Raw genomic sequence first — 18,590 nt, 5'->3', positions numbered from 1 at the left:
CTCTAGGCTCAGCTCTATAGGCCTCCCTAGCCATTCTGGCTTATAACAAATCATCTTCCCCAGGGCCAGAGGCCCACTAACTCCCCACCCTTCATTCCACTTGCTCTCCAGGCACTTTCCAGTTGCACTGCATTCTGGGAACTGATGTCATTACATAAATAATGTCACTGCTATAAAACTAGGCAGCAATGTTCCCTTCCCCCTCCCCTCCTGGAAAATGTTATAAAAGGGGCTGGTTCCAAGTTTCCAAAGAGGAAACGATCTGGGAGGTTTTGACTTTGACTCCTCCTGGTTCAGGCCTCCTCTCTCTGAGATGGAACCAGCATAGGCTGCCCACCCAACTCGGGGCCTTTCTGAAGAGATCATCTAAGACTCCTGGGGCCTGGGCACCTTGGATAGCCCAGACCCTTCCTGAACACTGGCACAGTGAGCTGTGAGCTGAGCTACTTTGATAGGGACACCTGCTTGCTCCAAGCCCCACACAACTTTACCTGACTATCTAGTAGGTGCTTAACAAATGCATGTCAATTGATTTAACCTCCCATTCCCATTGGGGACAAGTGGGACAAAGTGGGTGGGTCACCAGGAACAGAGATAAGGGCCACCTCACTTCCTCAGTGGAAGGGCTCTATTCTGGAGCAGCCCATGGTGGTTTGGATAAAAGGGAGAGGATGAGACCAAATGCAAATCTGCCAAGGAGAGGCAGAGGGATGTGGAAAAAATGTCAGAGGAATGGAGTAGGTAGGGGAGGACTCTGGTGTGCTGATACCCTGCACTGTTGCTCTTCAGGAACCCAGCCCACCCTTGGTTAAATCACCTAGGTCGTTAGTCTGAGAATTCACAGCTATCCTAAGTCGATTCATACCACAGTTCGCTTCATTGCCAACACCAAGATTTTAATAATACATTTGAATTCGAGTAACATGAAAGTGATTTTCCCAAATCTTGTAAAGATTCAGGCAGAACCCTTTACATGCTACTTCCCTAGGCCAGGTCTGCAAAATGACCACCACACACTCAATGACTTCTCACCGATAATAATACTTAGTACTTGGAAAGGAAGCACTTTTGATCTCTAAATAGCCCCGTGAGGTAGGTAAATAGCATCCTCATTTTACCAAGTGAGAACCGAGGCCCATTAAGGAAAGGTCACCTGCCCATACCTCCCCTGCGTGGTCTGTCCTCTCTGACTGAATTCTGATCCGATATCAGGCCCTCTGGGACTGAGGGAGGGGGTGTGGACAGGCTGTAGCAGCAGCAGCAGCTGCAGAAGCAGTGGGCTTGACTGCAGGCATATACATCCTGTTCCTGTGTGTGTGGGCTTTGGAACCAGCAGCTTCTGCAGGTTTCCACAATTCTGGATATATGTGGCTTTCTTCCCCCTCACCTACGGGGGTGCTAGCTAGGAGGGGATGCTGTCATTTGAGGTCTTCGGCTAGGCCCCAGCTTCCCATGGCCGCTTGCTTGGCGTTCAGTGGCGTCTGTCCCAGTAGTAGGAGGGCACTCCCAGCCCCGTCTTTCCCACCCCCTTACCTTCTCCCCAGCCCCAGCCCTAGCCCCAGCCCCAGCCCCATGGCAAAGTGAAATCCACCACCATCCCCGTTCCAATTCTGTCTGCTCCAGGGTCTACACAAAGCAGCCGCACACTCCATCGCTCAATCATTCTCTTGCACGCATTCTCTCTTTCACGCCCTCTTGGCACTGGAGCTCAGGCTGCTCCTCACTAGGCCTTCTTACACTTCCCCTTCTTCTCCCGCTGTTGGAACTTTCGGAGCCGCCGTGCCCATGTGTCCCTCCACTGGATCACCAGGCTGGTTTTGTCAGCCACGATGCCATTCTGATCAGGAGAGTCCTCGTCGTTTCCAAGCAGCAGGTATTTCTTCAAGGCTTTGATTTTAGGGCACTTACAAGCCACGTCCCTTGAACGGATCCACAAGCTCTGGTCTCCCCGCCGGATACGGCTGGTGCCCTGTTTGTATACGGAGATGATGTTGACTGTGAATTTCCACCAGTCCCCAGCCTTATCAGCCTTCAAAATGTGGATCTGGACAGCTGGAAGAAACCAACATACAGACAGCATTAAGGCGGTTGGGAATCCCTGCAGCAAAAATGCCACCTTCAAAGACGAGCAAACGTGGGCAGCCACCAGCCACGAGTTGGGGACGGGGTACAACAAGGGGCATTTTTAGTATTATTTGTTCTAAATGTACTCTACAGGGGGCCAAAAAATCCCACTGCCTGCGGAACTTTGGTATTTATTTTGGGATAAATCAAGTCCCACGTGTTATAGGGGAGACCCAATATTTCTGGTGGATAACATCAAAGGGTAAAATTATTCAACACAATAGGGAGTTAGGCAAGATCGCTTAGGGTGAATATATACCGCATCTCAAATTCGGTCCTTCACCCTCCCCATCAAACCCACACGTTCATAGACATGTCCTGGGGCGGGGTAGGGGGAGGCTACCATTGCCCCATCCCTGAGACAGATGATTTGAGGGGTGGGAGAGCAGGGTACCGGGCGGGGGGTGGGGTGGGGAGCGGAGAGACACATCAGTTCTTTCACTTAAGCTTCCTGGGCTGGGAGAGAGGAAAGGATCTGTATCACGGACTTGATGGAGGTTTACCCCTCAAGCCAGGGTTTAGGCGGGTCCCAAAGCAGCCTCTAGTTTCTCCCTACACGAGTGACACAGCAACGCTCCTCGAACACTGCTTTTCACACGTCAGCGAGTGTATACGGGCCTGCAGTCTGGGAGATCCAGATTCAAATTCCACCTCAGACGCTTACTGCTTATGCGGCCTTGGGCAAGTCACGTGACCTCTTAACATCCGTTTTCCCATCTCTAAAATAATGACACCTGCCTCACAGGGTGGTTGGGAGGATCAAACAGATAACAATTATAATGTGCGTGCACGTTACTGCGTAAAGGTATTCTTGTTACGTCACTGCTCTGCCCCAAATCCTTCGAAAGCTCTAGCAAACCCATTGGACATATTTTGGGGGGGAGGGGTCAATTCTTGTGACTTTATGGGATTCCTGTGGTGGAAATTCCCTCCACTAATGTAGATGACACAACCGATCCTAGTGGGATCCTCCAAGGTCAAAGAGAACAATTATAATCTCTTTTTCAATCAATTTTTCCTTGGGGCTCTTCATGACCACTAGCAGAGCGGCAGAGAAGGCATATAAACTGCTTTCCCTGGCATTGAAGGGAGCTCCGGTTTGGGCCAGCAGAGCATATAGACAGTCTGGCTCATACCCAGAGTTTCCCAGGAACACCAGAATTTGGCTTGCATCTAAGTCTGCAAAACAAGAATAAAAGAGCTTTCTGCTTCTATGCAAGCCTTCCAGCCACCAAAACCCTGATCATAGCACCTGAGTGGTATAGCGGACAGGGGGTGTGCTGGGAGTCAGGAAAACCCGAGTTCAAATCCAGCCTCAGCCACCAGCTATGCGACCGTGACTCACTTTCCTCATCTGTAAAAATGTAGACAGTACTACTACTAATGCCTCACCATTTGTCAGCATCAAATGAGATAACATATGCAAAGCACTTTGTAAACCTTAAATTCCACTATGGAACTTTGCCTCTCAAGCATGGGTTCAGTCGGGTTCCAGAGCTGGTTATATGGTATATATTAGCTGTTGCGCAATGTGAGAATTATCGCTTCTATTTTGCAAGGAAACTGAAGCTCAGAAAGATGTGACAAACATAGCACACAGCTAATGTGTCAGAGCTGGGATTCAAACCCAGGTCTCCCGACTCAAAGCTTCCTACTCTTCTTAGCACCTACTAACCTTATTAGCCCTAAGAACCACATATTCCAGTGGGGCCTCAGCAAGGCTGGAGGTAGCTTAGAGATAATCTTGTCTAACCTCATTTTATAGTGAAGAGAATCTAAGAGAGGCCCTGGCAGACCAAGATGACCCAAGAAAAGTTAAGTGGATTGTAACAGCACATCTTGCTGTCTTTGATGAATTTAAACCACTTGGTTGAGATGAACTACACCTATCCTCAGATACTGAATAAACTGGTGAATGAGACTGCCCAAATACTATCAGGGTTAGTAAAAAGACTGTGGACAACAGGAGTGACCCTATGGGAGCTGAGGAGGGCAAATGTTTCACTTCTCAGAAATGAGAAAAGGATGGAATTTCAGAGAGCTTTACTTTGATTCCTGGAAAATTTTTAGAAAATATTATTAAAGAACTTTTTTTCACTTTTTTCCGATTTTATTTCTAATTTATGGAATAAAACAAGTATTTCCATAACATAGTACAATAAAAAAGATGACTGCGTGTGAAACTGCAAATCTACTCTGCACAACTTGCTACACAAAATTATCTTATAAATTTTTTTTTCTTCTCTCCTCCCCCACCCTAAACATCTATTAGACCCAAATAGGTATACATACACACACACACACACATACATACATATATATGTATGCATGCATAGATATATATATGTATGTGTATGTATGTGTATATATATGTAAAATTATTCTATACATCTATTTATCAGTTCTTTCTGTGGATACAGATAGCATCTTTCTTCATATGTCATTTGGGTGTTTACAGTATTCAAAATAATTTATTCACTCCAAGTCCTTCTTAAGACAACTTTGCTGTTACTGTATACAGTGTTCTCTTGGTTCTGCTCATTTTGCTCTTTGTTATTTTGTGCTAGTCCTTCCATGTTTTTCTAAAATCACTGAGCTCGTCATCTCTTCTAGCACAGCAGCATTCCATCACAACCACACACCACAGCTTGTTCAGCCATTTTCTAATTGATGGGCATCCTTGCAATTTCCAATTCTTTGCCACCACAAAGAGAGCTGCTATGAACATTTTAACTGTTTAGTGAATGTCTAGAAAAAGAAGCACTTAAAACAAAAAACTCAATATGACTTTTTCATAAAGACCAGGCCATGCCAGGCTAACCTTTCCTATTTTGTCAGAGTTATTAAACTACCAGGGATCAGGGATTTTAGTGAAGCATTTGATAAAACTCTCACGTTAATCTTATGGGAAAGATGAGGCCCGATGGTAGTACAGATTCAAAACTGACTGAATGGCTGAACTTACGTCAAGTAAGCAGGAAGTCTCCAGTGAAATGCCCTAGGTATCTGTGCTGGACTCTGTGTTCTTTAATATTTTTATCAATGACCATATACAGATGGTATAGATGGCATCCTTGTTGAATCTGCAAATGGCACAAAGCAGGGAGAGACAGATCCCCAGACATCTTGATAGGCTACAAAATGGAGCCAAATCTAACAGGATGAAATTCCATAAGGATAAATGGCTAGGTCTTACACTTCAGTTAAAAATGCCTTCACCAGTACAAGGTAGGGGAGACGGAGTTAGCAGCATTTGTCTGAAAAAGATCTGGTGACATGAACCAACAGTTTGGTATGGCAGCCAAAAAGGCAAACATGATCTAAGACTACATTAAAAGAGGGCTAGCTTTCAGGAAGAAGGAGGTGAGAGTCTTGGTCAGAGCATATACGGAGGGCTGCGTTCAGTTTTAGAGAGGATGTTGAAAATCTAGGGAGCATCCAGGAAGGCATCCAGAGGTGAAGGACCTTGGCGATGTTGTTTCTCAGTTCTTTTCCAGTCGTATCTGACTCTCCATGACTCCACTGGGGTTTTCTTGGTAAAGATGCTGGAGTGGTTTGCCATTTCCTTCTCCAGGTCATTTTACAGACGAAGAAACCAAAGCAAAGAGGGTAGGGTGACTTGCCCAGGGTCACGTAGCTATCAAGTGTCTGCGGCCAGATTTGAACTCAGGAAGATGAGTCTTCCTGACTCCAGGTCCAGTACCCTATCCACTGGCTGAAGGAACTGGGTCTAAGCCTGGGGCATGATCACTATCTTTGAGTATTTGAAAGACTGTCACGTTGAAGACCAATTCGACTTACTCTGTTTTGCTCCAGAAAGCTTCACCAGGAGTATTAAGTTACAAAGAAGCAAGGGCTGGATGGCCTTCAGTTGGGTATTTTGCCCTGCTCTTTCTCTTTTGGGCCTGGGCTGGTCTAGTCAGCCACTAAGGTGGCCAAACCTGAACCTAAAACACTGATTCTTTAGGGGACTTGTTTAAAGTCCCACAGGTGAATAAGCAGCAGAACAACTGGGATTTCAACCGCTGACTCCAAATGCAGCATTCTTTCCGTGATGCCGCCTCAGGAATGGAGAGGGAAACAAAGGAGCAGAGGGACAAAATGAGGCAAGAGAACAGGAAGAGGGCAGAAAGGAAGAAGAGCAGGTAGCCGGGCCCTGTCTGTCTCTAGCCTGCTCTCTCTTCGCAGCACAGATCCCACGGCCACCCTAGGCCTTCCTGGCTGCACCCAGTACCAAGCCAGTGTTTTTCCCTTTGACTTTCAAAGGAGCCTCTCAGCTCTCTACAGCATACATATTCTTGACTCAGCTCTAGCCTGTGGGTGGTGCTTCCTGCTGCCTGGAGCTGGCAGCAGATGCCTCAGGGTAGATTGGCTCTATGCCTAGTCCTTCATTTCCCTGCGCCCATAAAGCACAAGGGTTTGATCGGTCACCCACAGTCTGGAAGTGAACCCCATTGCTACTTCCTGGTTCTGCCCTACCTCACCTAGTTGTTGCATGGTTTAATGAGATGATGTATCTAAAATTTACAAAACTATGAGCTATAATTATTAGTTGGGGTTTTGGAATCTCCTTGTGAGGTGGAGAATGGGTGAGGATGCGGCCTTTGTGTCTTCAGATTGCAGATAGAGAAAATGAGGTTGAACCAAAACTCAAGAAGATTCAAAATCAAAATCAAATTTCGAAATGAGGATTCCAATATTTCCAAGGTGCCTTCTTCCCCATCCCCATTTTTTTCAGCTAAGAACACTAAAGTGAGGAGTGGTAAGTGACCATACCATATACCAAACTGGTCATATACCAACTGGTTGTATGCCAAATCTGTAACAAATGTGTAGATCTAGAGCTAGACTTGAGATCTACAGAGAGGAAGGGCTACCTTTTTCCTTGGACTCCTACTGTCTCCCAGGTCACTGGGCCCAGTATCCCATTTGACCCTGACATTAGGGGGTCTGGCCCCTGAACCTGTTTGGTCCTGGTTCTAGTCAAAGATGGGCAGGGTATAGCTAAGTCCAAGGGAGAAATGAGGGCTGACTCATCATCCTGGTGGTAAGAGGGATGTCTGCTTTTTTCCAGATTTTCCTTTCAGATGTTCCTGGGCATCCCGAACTTTGCACTCCATCCTGAGGGCTCCAAAGAATGGCTGCCATGGCAACCGTTTCCATGTTTTCGTCACTAAGAGACTCAACACTCAGCATGAACTCTGAGGAGTGAATGAGCTCTGTTTTTGACTGTGGAGACCCAGGTCACCATGGCAACCGAATGCCCCAAACCTCAGCAATGGGGAGACATAGGATGATGTCTCCCCACTGGCACCCTCAGTTTTCCTGAGCCACAGTTTCCTTGGGCCTAACTGAACCAGAATGTGGAATGAGTCACCTTCAGGAAGTTGTGTTTCCCTCAAGACCTCCTGTGCTTGCTGGCATTCCCTGGGGGGACTGAGGGTGGGGTGTTGTGGGGAGAAAACATGCAACTAGCTCCTTCAGCATAGTCCTAACTGAAGGATGCAGCTGCAGGCTGGTTTAGCCTTAACTGTCGCTGCTCTGGGCCATGCTTGACATTCATACCATCTAGAGTTAGAAGAGACTTACAGCCTCATTTGAGAGAAGAGGAAACTAAGGCCCCAGAGAGGGGACGATCTGCCTGAGATCACACAGCTAGTAGGTACAGGAGCTGGGACTCAAACATGGATCTGCTCACTCCTTCCATTGGACCTTGATGGACATCTTGGGCCTCAGCTTGGTGCTAGTTTGGAAGCTGAATGTCAAGCAGAAATCCTGTTAGTGAGCACTCAAGAACCTAAGGGATGTGGTTCAGATGGCCATGGCCCAATAGATTTGCATCTCCTTCTCAGGCTATAAAGAGCTAGAAGATTAAAAGTGGTGGGGAGGGGAGAAGCGGCTGGCTGCTATACAATCGGTGCAGCTGTGACAGAAAAAAATATGGAGCTGGAAGTTAGGAAACTTGGGCCCTGTGTTCAGAAATATAAAAATAAAACCAATTCTTAAGGAACCCAGTGTTGCCAGAGCTCATGGCAGAAGCAACTGAATTTCTAAGAGTAACCTTTGCCCACGCCATGCCCTCTTGTTTTTCCAGTTATTATTTATCTCTAGGCCTGAAGGTGACAATGATTCAGGGAGAAAAACAATGGTGAATTCAGATACCCCCATGTTCCAACAAGTCTTGAGTAATACGCTTTCCCAGGAGGCAGAAAGCTATGTGAAGGAGGAGACAAAGGAGGAACCAGCTCTGTCTAGGCCTAGGAGCCTCTTTTGAGATTCTGATTTCCATTTGCTGTTTGGAGAACTGGAGCCTTCCTTGGCTACTACTGGATTAGGACTGCTGCCCCTGGCCTGGGAATCTATTGGTTGGCAACTGTGGCTGTTGGAAACCTGCCTGAAGAAGCAACTCAGCTCCTGGAGCAAGAGCAAGGACTAGAGTTTAGAGAAGTCAGATGGTGGTTGTTGTCCTTCATGCTCAAAGAGGACCAAAGTGACATCACCATGTCAGGGTCAAGGTACAGTGTGTCTGACTATGGCTGATCGGACTAACACAAGCTTGGAGTGCTCTACCACAGGTCAGGCACAAATAGTCCATAGGACTATTTGGAATGGAAACGTCTCTAAATTTGCTCATTTCATGTTTCTTTTGAGCTACTGCAATTCTGCTTCACCAACAGAGCACAGCACCTTCTTTGATGTGGGCACGCCCTCCTGGGTGGTCCTGTGCCAGAGTCTTCCACGTCTCACAATCCATTTCAAAGTTCTTCAGAGAGATCTTGAGAGCATCCTTGCATAGCTTCTTCTGATCTCCGTGTGTGCACTTGCTTCATGTGAGTTCTCTGCAAAGCAGTCTTTAGGCATTCCAACAACGTGGCTAGTCCATCAGAGCTGCACTATCCGCAGTAGAGTTTGGAATGTTTGGCAGTTTAACTCAAGAAAGGACCTCAGAGTCTGGTACCTCATCTGCCCGGGTGAGCTTCAGAGTCTTCCTAACACAATTCAAACGCGAGGAATTCAGTTTCCTGGCATGGCGCTGGTAGACTGTCCAGGTTTCACAGGCAGACAACAATGTGGTCAGCACCACAGCTCTGCAGACCTTCAGTTTGGTAGGAAGCCCAATACTTCTTTTCTCCCATACTTTCCTTCAAAGCTTCCCAAACACTGCACTAGCTCTGGTGATGCATGCATCAACTTCGTCATCTGTGTGTACAACCTGGAAAGCATACTGACAAGGGACGTGAACTCATCCGTAGCATTCAAAACTTCTCCATCTGCTGGAATTGATTGTTCCACTTATGCATGGTATGGTACTAGCTGGTGGAGAACCTCTGTTTTCTTAGTGTTAATTATCAGGCCAAAACTGAGAACTGATCCATACTCAGAGGTTGCACTGAGCGCACAGTCATCTGCAAACAAAAAGTCACACACCAACTTTCCCTCCACTTTAGTCTTGGCTTGTAGCCTTTTCAAGTTAAATAATTTACCATCAGTGTGCTAGCTGACCTTGACACCATTTCTGTCCTCATCGAAGGCATACGACAACATTGCTGAAAACATCATGTTATAAAGTGTGGGAACAAGCATGGAGCTGTGCTTCACTTCACTGGTGACTGGGAAAGTGTGAGAGCATCATTCATTATCCAGCACCCATGCAAGCGTGCCAGTGGAGAACTGGCATACAATACTGAAGAACTTCTTTGGGCAACCCAAGTTTGCCATGATCTTCTGGTCCTGTCAGATGGTAGGGAAGGGAGGGGAGGAAGACTGTTTTCTCCCTCACAACACTCCCTCTGATTTCCCTTTAGTATAGCCCTCTCTTGGAGGAGACAGAGTCTGGATCACATACCTCACTCCAGTGCCTTTGGACAGGCTGAGATTCCATGGTTTTGGAATTCATACCCAAAGAACTGAGAGGGCACCTAGGAGCAGGTTCAGGGACATGACTAGAGGCAGATGGTTAAATATTAAGAGTACTTAATCTTTTTTCTTTCATTTTCACTATATTCAAAAAAACATGCGGCCACAATATGTTGAATAGCTATATTTGGGTGTGTGGGGGGTCATTACCACAGGGTATACTGTCTAGATGAGGTAAGAGGGCTCTAAAGCTGCATCTTTTATCCATTTGATACTGAATAGTATTTTATATTATCCCCTAGGTAAATTCCAAACCTGGAATGTGTGGGTTTAAACTTCTCAGTCTGGTCTCCCCCTTCTGAAAACACCTTCTATAGAAATGGGATGGGCACAGGGAGCAGGCTTAGTATCCCCCTTTGGTGGCCAAAAGTGATATTTCAGACTTTGGGGGGACTATTCTACATATATGCCCCGAAAGAACTGAGAAAATTACTGGCCTAGAGGCTCAAGACGAGTGTTACCTGTTCATCCAAGAAAAGTGCCACCTGGTGGTCACCTCAGATATTAGACTCCCTCCTGCATACAGACATGCCATCATCCTATAGGCTTAAGGAAGATGTAACTGAACCAATTAGAACTTCTGCCGTTACTGAAGAGCACCCAGGTGTTACAGAGGGAAGAAGATGCGGCATTCAGGAAGACAGATTCTCTACAAGCTCCTTTGTAACCCCCAAGGGGTGGCAATGGGGGTGAGGGAATGACATGTAGCTTAACAAACTCATCTGGTTCAAGAAGGCTCGTGTTTTGTCCACCCTGCCCTGTCCTACTTAAGAGTTCTCCTCCTTCCCACCCCCCCCAATAATATTCCATAATCCAGAGAATGCCCGGCAGTAGCCAAAGCTAATAACTCGAATTGTAAATGTGTTAAAGTTTACAAAGCACTTTCTTCATAGAAATCATGTGAGGAAGATAATCTATTATCAAACTCATTTTACAAATGAAGAAACTGAGTCACAGAAAACAGTGGATCTGTTAACAGTAAATGGCTAACAAGTGTCTGGTCTGATATTCAAAGCCAGCTTTTCTGACTCCAAGTGAAAAAGTCAATAAGAAATTGTTAAACACCTATGTGGCAGGCAGGCACTGTGCTAAGGACTAGATACAAAGACAGTTCAAAAAAACAGTCCCTGCTTTCAAGGAGCCACCAGCCGAATGAAGAAGACAACATGCACACAAGTGTATCTACAGGGTTCTTTCTGGATACTACAAAGTGAAACTACGAGTATCTCTTTTCTTCTCAAATCCTCTCCCTTTGACCTCAGAAGAACCATTTCAGAAACTGCCAAGGGTAGTGTTAGGGACAGCCCTGGGGTGGAGCTTTGGGTGGGGGGAAAAGAAAGGGGGGAAATGTGATTATGTTGGAAAAAACCGTATTTCCTCTAAACTTGGCAAATCCTTCATACATTACACATAGCATGAAGTATTAGCCCTATACTTTCTTGGGCCAAATCCCTACAGTGTACACAAAGCTGAAAATAGTCAAAATATATCCTAAAACAGTAACCTAAAAGAGATCAGTAAGATGGGCCTTTACTTCTACCTGACACTGGCTGTTTCTATGAAACCTATTCAGAGGCCAACTAGGAGATGTTAGGGGTTGGCTGTACTTGGGAGCTTGGGATGAGAAGCTTCAGGTAACAGAAGTGGGCAAAGTTTGAAATAAAGAAACAATACCCTTTCACTGGGGGATCAGTCAAAGGCTGAGGCTGCCGGAACAATTTCCCCTAAGTGGCCACAACTTCCCTGCCAGGTAGGTGGCTGCCACAAAGGCAGGGGTGGCAAGTGATAAGCAACCCCATTATTTCCTGGAGCTGTAGTTGTTGGAAATTCTTTTTCTTGACAAACCTAAATTTATCTCTTAGTAAATTCCATCCATTGCTCTTGGTGCTACCCTTTGAATCAGCCAAATAGAAATAAATACCTAACCCTTCTTCTACATCATCGACATCATGTTAAGTCTTCTTTTCTCCAGATTAAATAACATCGGTTACTTCAGCTAATTCCCACACTGCATGTATTTGAGGCCCCGACACTTTCCAGCTTTTCTGCATTTAGCCCTTGTCCTCATCAGTGGAGAGGTCCTACTCAAACTGAGACAAACTTGGAGTTTCCCTCAAAGGGTTCCCAAACTGAGCTTCCTTTTCATCTGGATTTTGATCCAATTTTCCCCATGTGGGCCACTGCCTAGAATCGATTGTTTAGATACAAGTTTTAGACTAGCCTCACTCCTTTGTGATGCACCATTTCCATATGGAGCTGTATTTTGGATGACAATACTACTTAGTATGAGATGGCTCTTCACTATATTATCTTATGTTTTCCCAGGACATCAAAATTTCATAATCAAGGCTCTAATCCACTGGCTGAAGCTAGTAAAATCATATTATTCCCTTTTCCTTTCCATTCTCTCCTCATCTGAAGCCATACGAGCCCACTATACTGATCTAATAATATGAAATATAATAGGGTCACTTTCAAGGGGGTGCTGGAGCCAGCTCGAACAGGCTCTTGAGAGCTGATCATTAAACTTTCAGGGTAAGCATTTACACTTCAGAAATTGAAAAATGCAACAAATCAAGGCTTGATTTACTATTTTGTCAAGTGTCTAGTCTTATAGACTAGAGGAGAACATGTTAATCATGCAGTTTGTCACATGTACACTTTTTCTTGGAGAGCCTATTGTTAAACTTTTACCAGCATACTCCTGAACACATGTAAAGTCTTATAACTAAGCTAAAAGAATCTGTTGATTCATGACATAACAGGAAAATGATAAATGCTGGAAAGGATGTAGGAAAATTGGAACACTGTTACATTGTTGATGGAGTTGTAAACTGATCCAGCTATTCTGGAGAGCAATTTCGAACTATGCCCAAAGGGCTATAAAATGTGCATAGCCTTTGATCTAGCAATACCACTTCTAGGGCTGTATCCCAAAGAGATCATAGAAGTGGGAAAGGAACCTGTACGTACCACTTCATTTGAGTGGTGAATGCTAAATCCATGTGACCCTGACTGTGACTCCTTAGTACTAGAATTCTTTCTTTCTACCTGCTAACAGCATATTTATTTTTGATTTGACCTAGAAGTCCTGGATTTTGGTTTTTGGAAGTTTTCATTTTGGGGTTTCTTTCATGAGGTTAGAATTCTTCTATTTCCACCTTATCCTCTTACTCTAAGACATCTAGACAGTTTTCTTTTATATGATGTCTAGGCTCTTCTTGTTTAATAATGCCTAAATTTTCTTTCATTGATTTCTTGATCAGTTGTCTTTATTGTAATTTATATTTTCTTCTAATTTTTAAGTCTTTTGACTTTGTTTTACTATTTATTGCTTTCTCATGGAGTCATTGGCTTCTATTTCATCCATTCTAATTTTCAAGGAGTGTGTTGCTTGGGTAAGGTTTTGTACACCTCTTATCCCAAATCGTTAATTCTCCTTCCAATTCTTTCTTACATAGCTCTCATTTATTTTCCAATTTTTCTGCTAGTGCTTTCATTTCACTTATAATAACATTTTAAACTTTTTTTAATTGCTTGCTTTCTCTCTTCAAGGAATTCTAGCTTAATTTGGGCCCACGCTGTATTTTTCTTTGTGGTTTTGCTTATAAATGTTTTAGAGTAATTCTCTTCTTCTTCATCTGTGTCTTAAGGGTTTCTATCACCAGCCTTTTATGGTGGGAATCTTCGTCTAATCATTCTTCTAGACCACTTCCTGATATCAAATTTTAGCATCTATGTATCTAGAGGGAATGCCTGGGCTGCTTCTGCTTCTGTCTTTTTGGGGGTGCTGAACGTTGTATTATTTCAGGCTCTCAGGGACAACTTACTGTAGGGACTTGCAAGCTTTTGGTATTCTTAAAGTGGTCTGACCCAGAGTCTGACCACTGCCCCCTGAAGCCCTACAAGTTCTTGACCTGGGTTTGGTTCTGAGTTCATGGACTTGCTTTATTTGAAGTCTCAGTAGAGTGTTGTTGTACTCAGCCACTATTCACCAGCTGGAAAGCTCTGTTGGTTCAGAGTGACAAAATTGTAGGCTTCCCTTTAGTCTGGGATTCCTACCCTGGTTTTTCCATTGCAGCTTTCAGACTGGGCTAGAAGCTGGCACTGAGACTCCACATCCCTCCTGGGATCACATAGCTGCTGCTGGCTTCTGAACTTCCTCCTTGCTAGGTACACAGCATAGAGTCTAAGCTCACTTCTCACCTTAGAGTGCCACCTCTAGGTACAGGGCCCCTCTTCCGTCTGCCCTGGATCTCTGACCCAGAACTGAGCTGTTACATACAGAGCTGCCAGTTTGTGATTGTTACCATACCCTGTACAAGTTTAGGCCTCTCTGTACTGGAACTGAGACCCCTTCTCTCTGCGGTAGAACAGCCTGACCCTATTCTCATTATCTACAGACCTCTCTTTCTGTCTCCCTATGTGGGCCTGGATTGGAAAAAATGACTCATTGTGGTTTTTTAAAATAGGATTTCCTGATCAGGATTTGGTCTGGTCCATTTTCTACACCTGTTTGGAGGGTCTGGAGGTGGGGGTGAGGGAAACTTTCTGTATTTTACTGCTATTTTACCATATTGGCCATGATCCCATCTTTTTGGTACCCAACCCATTCCAGCTCTATCCATTACTCCATGGCTTCCACCTACCAATCCTAATTCTGTCCCTAGGTGTTACAAAGAACCAAGTCTAATTCTCCTTCCATGCAACAGCCCTTCAAGTATTTGAAGACAGCTCTGTCAGGTCTCTGGGAAGTTAACAGCAGGAGGTAAGAATGAGCCAGGTCTGGGATGACTCAGAGTACATTTTTTAGGACCTCCAGCAAGGATAAAAGTTTCCTGTCTGAGACAGGCAATTTTAGGAAAGTGAGACATATGTCTCACATTCATCTGATGGGTGCCAACTGATACACGTCATGAAGAGGGTCAAGAAAAACAAAAATTTGTTCCCATTCACTTCCTCCTGGAAAAGGAGAAGCTTGGGTTTTTAAAGGTCCCAATCTGTGCTTTTGCTTGTGTGTGTGTGTGTGTACGTGAAAGCTAAGTAGCACCTTTGTTTTTCCCACTGTGGCTGGTTCCCTACAGAAAAATCCTCTCTAATGATTGACACTGTCTTCCATCTACCGGATTTACCAGTTAGCTGTGCAGGGTTGGGCCCCCAAGGTCCTCCCAACCAGGTGACTCAATGTATAGAAGAAATAACTGGTAGCTGGTGGTTCACAAAGAACAAGGTGAAAAACACCCCAAGTCTCTCACACCTTGTGGAACCCATCCCTTCTACTGAACTGTCTGGGTTAACAAGCACCTGCTTCCTTTTGCATTAGAGATGTCACTTCAGACATTACTGAACACGGGAAGGAGGAGAAATACAGAAAATAGCCAGAAACCATTAGAACCCTGGGGACCCATAAATCTCTCTCTATATAGAAAGTGTGTCATGAGTTCCAGCTGCTTTCATAAAAATCAGCTCTGACCACATGTTTCCCAACCTCCTGTGAAGGTAAGAAACTCCAATAAAGAGCTTACTTTGATTCTTTTGGAAGCTAATCTTTCCAGAAAACCTTCAAGCCTCTGACCTTCTGTGATCTCCACTGACCAAATGGAGAAAATTTAAGGTCAAAGAACTGAGCTGAAGGAGCTGTAGGCAACTAGCCAGGCAGACGTACACTGGGCTATTTGATGTTAATGTTGTCCTTTTCCCCGTTTTTATTAATGAAGTGAAGGGCTGAAGTCTACAGGAGAGCTCTTGACGGGCACTGCCACACCAACCTGCAGGTTTATGGCCTCTGACCTCTGCAGTTAACCACATATGGTTCCTCTAAAGCTCAAAGCTTTTGCTTTCCCTGTGGCTGGGCACTTTCAGCCTCAGCTGAGCCCTTCCCTCTTCCGCCAAGGCACTAAGGGAAGGGTAAGTTTGGGTTGCAGTGAGGTGTTGTGTTTTGTTTTGACTTTCTCAGCCTGAAGGGGGAAAAATAGAGCCAAATACCATGTGTTGCCATAGCCTCTTACTCCAGGGCTCAGCTTCAAAAACTAGGTTTTAGGTTTGTTTTTAAAAATTTTCCCCAATAGGGACTGCCACTTCCATAGGCCCTAAAGATTCTAAATCAAGACTGGGAACCAAACACCAGCTGGAAGGAGCCCACAAAGGCCATTAAGTCTATGCCTCTGTGCAAGACAGAGGGAAAGGGGCTCTTAGGAGAGGGCAGACAGCAGAGGAGGGGAAGCTATGGTACTGAGGAGAAAGCATTTGACTGGGAACCAGGATGCTTGGGTTAAGGCTCTGCTAGTAACCAGCTATATGATCTTGGGAATATAACAGCTTTAGTGGTCCCAGAAACAGATAATGAAGCATGTTTCTTTCCTTTCAGCAGAAAAATAGGGGCTACAAGGGCAGGATGCTTTAAAGGACTGCGCCTTATTGGCCAGACCTCTCACTGCATACGGATGAGGAAACCAAGAGCTGGGGAGGTTAAATGATTTGCCCAACACTATACAAGTGACAGAAGTCAGATTTGAATGAGGATCCTCGATTCTAAATCCACATACAATATTACATGTATATGTAAGGACTGTGATGCAAAAATAAAAGGCATCGACAAAACTTATTTATTTATTTTTCCATCTCTTGGTCATTTCATGAATTTCCACGGGCTCAACTATCATCTCCATGCAGATGACTCCCACATCTATATGTCCAGCCCTAACTGCACTTCTGAGTGTCAGTCCTGCACCAACCAACTATCTTTTGGACATTTTCAGCTGGATGTCCTGTAGATATCTCCAACACATCCAAAACAAAATTCTTCTCAAAGTCTCCTCTCTTCTAAACATCCCCGTTTCTTTCAAGAGTACCATCATCGTAGAACGGTGAAAAGAAAAATGGATTTAGAATCAGAGGATCCTCATTCAAATCTGACCTCTGCCACTTGTATGGTGTTGAGCAAATCATTTAACTTCCTGGGTCTCCATTTCCTCCTCTGTATGCAAGGAGAGGTCTGGCCAATAAGGCCCAATCCTTTAGCGCATACTCAGACTTGCCCTTCCCTTACAATGTATGTGCAATCATATTCCCTGGAAGGGTCTAAAATAACACATGGAACTTTGAGGAGCCTGCTTCTGGCCATTACTAGCTCAGAAGTCTATACTATATAAGAATAAAGAGCCTGGAGGACTGATGATAGTGTCAGAACTCAGTTTACATTAAAAAAGGGTCAATATACTTCCCCCTTGTCCTTTTTGTGCTTCTTCTTCCCTGGCAGGGAGGAACACTGCTATAAACTGCTGGGTGGGGAAGGGGAAGCAGGCCCTATCTCCCACCCAACTGCCATGTGTCCATGAATACATGATGCCACTTTCTTTTTTGCTCCTTTGTGTTCATTTATTTCTGCTCATAGGTGAATAACTATCTGGAGAAGGAACTGGCCAGGTTAAACACAATTTTGTAAGCTACATAAGGAGATCCTCTTCGCAACCAGAGTTGGAAGCACAGGCCACTGCAGCTGGTAGCAACAGTACTGAGTTCTGTGAAGAGTCAGCCCAGAGAACAGCCTACTTGACCCAGTCCACCAGCAGATTGTCATCTGAGATACCATGCCCTAGAGGGAGCAAGCCAAGAGATTGACTACACCCAGAAGCAAACTTTGGGCTTGCTGTGAGTGCAGAAAGGGCCTCCCAGGTCCTACATTCATGAGATATCCCTCAGCTCCACATGTCCTCTACATTCTCTCTAGGGGCTGACTGTATGCACGGAAAAGAGTATGCCCTTTGGTTCAAAGGGTGGTTTGTATCTTTGGCTCTTGCCGTACTTTCTCAGTAAATATCTCTATGTAAAAACTAATTGAGACTAAGTGGCTAATTAATATTGGGGAGAAAATATTGGATGGAGGCTTTTAAGTGATAGTATTAAAAACACAACCCTTCAGGAACACCCCTAAAATGATTAGAGGAGAAACAGTTAACTGTTCTCTGGGCACACTGCCTGCCAATTCCAGTGAGGATTGGGAGAGGGAGCCCAGAGGCGAAACGAGAGGGTCAGGTCTCTAAATTCCCCTCCAGTTCTCAATGGGCATTCCTATAATCTTAGGATCATTTCAGTAGCTGAGGGTAACCTCCCAAGATCCATCCATGACTCTTCCCTTTCCTTCAGTTCCCTTCTCCCTCCACATCCAGCCAGCTGCCGTGTCTCATCTACTCGACTTCCATAACATCTCTCACATGTCTCATGCCACCACTCCAGTCCAAGCTGACCTTCATCACCCCTTGTTGGGACTGTTTGTTCCCCCCTCTTTACTTTACCTTTCACCTAGCCACCAAACTAAGATCCCTAAAGCACAGCTCTGACAGCGTCACTCCCTCCCTGCTCAGGAAGCTTTGGTGGCTCCCCACATGCTGCTAGGATAAAATTCCTATTTGTCTATTATTCATTTCCAGGCTGATTGTACATTCTACTCTTTCATACATGCATGCGCACACGCGCGCACACACACACACACACACACGCACACTACATTTCAGCCAAGCTGATCTATTTTCAGGTCTTCATCCATGACA

The 18,590-nt window shown here is 45.0% G+C and overlaps 1 protein-coding gene across 1 annotated transcript in view; it reads right to left on the bottom strand.

Moving 5' to 3' along the window:
* Positions 1-1,594: 1,594 nt before the first annotated feature.
* NTN1 (netrin 1) overlaps positions 1,595-18,590 on the bottom strand; it is a 379,996-nt gene continuing 363,000 nt past the window's right edge. Inside the window, exon 7 of the mRNA XM_036767632.1 lies at positions 1,595-2,052. Within this exon, the coding sequence (XP_036623527.1) occupies positions 1,724-2,052 (329 nt within the window). The 3' untranslated portion in view covers positions 1,595-1,723. The remainder of the gene's footprint in view (positions 2,053-18,590) is intronic.

The sequence above is a fragment of the Trichosurus vulpecula genome, chromosome 7 (genome assembly GCF_011100635.1).
Source record: "Trichosurus vulpecula isolate mTriVul1 chromosome 7, mTriVul1.pri, whole genome shotgun sequence".
In the NCBI taxonomy this organism is placed as follows: domain Eukaryota; kingdom Metazoa; phylum Chordata; class Mammalia; order Diprotodontia; family Phalangeridae; genus Trichosurus; species Trichosurus vulpecula.
Note: the sequence above shows the minus strand (reverse complement) of the source record. Positions and strands in the feature narration are given on the sequence as shown.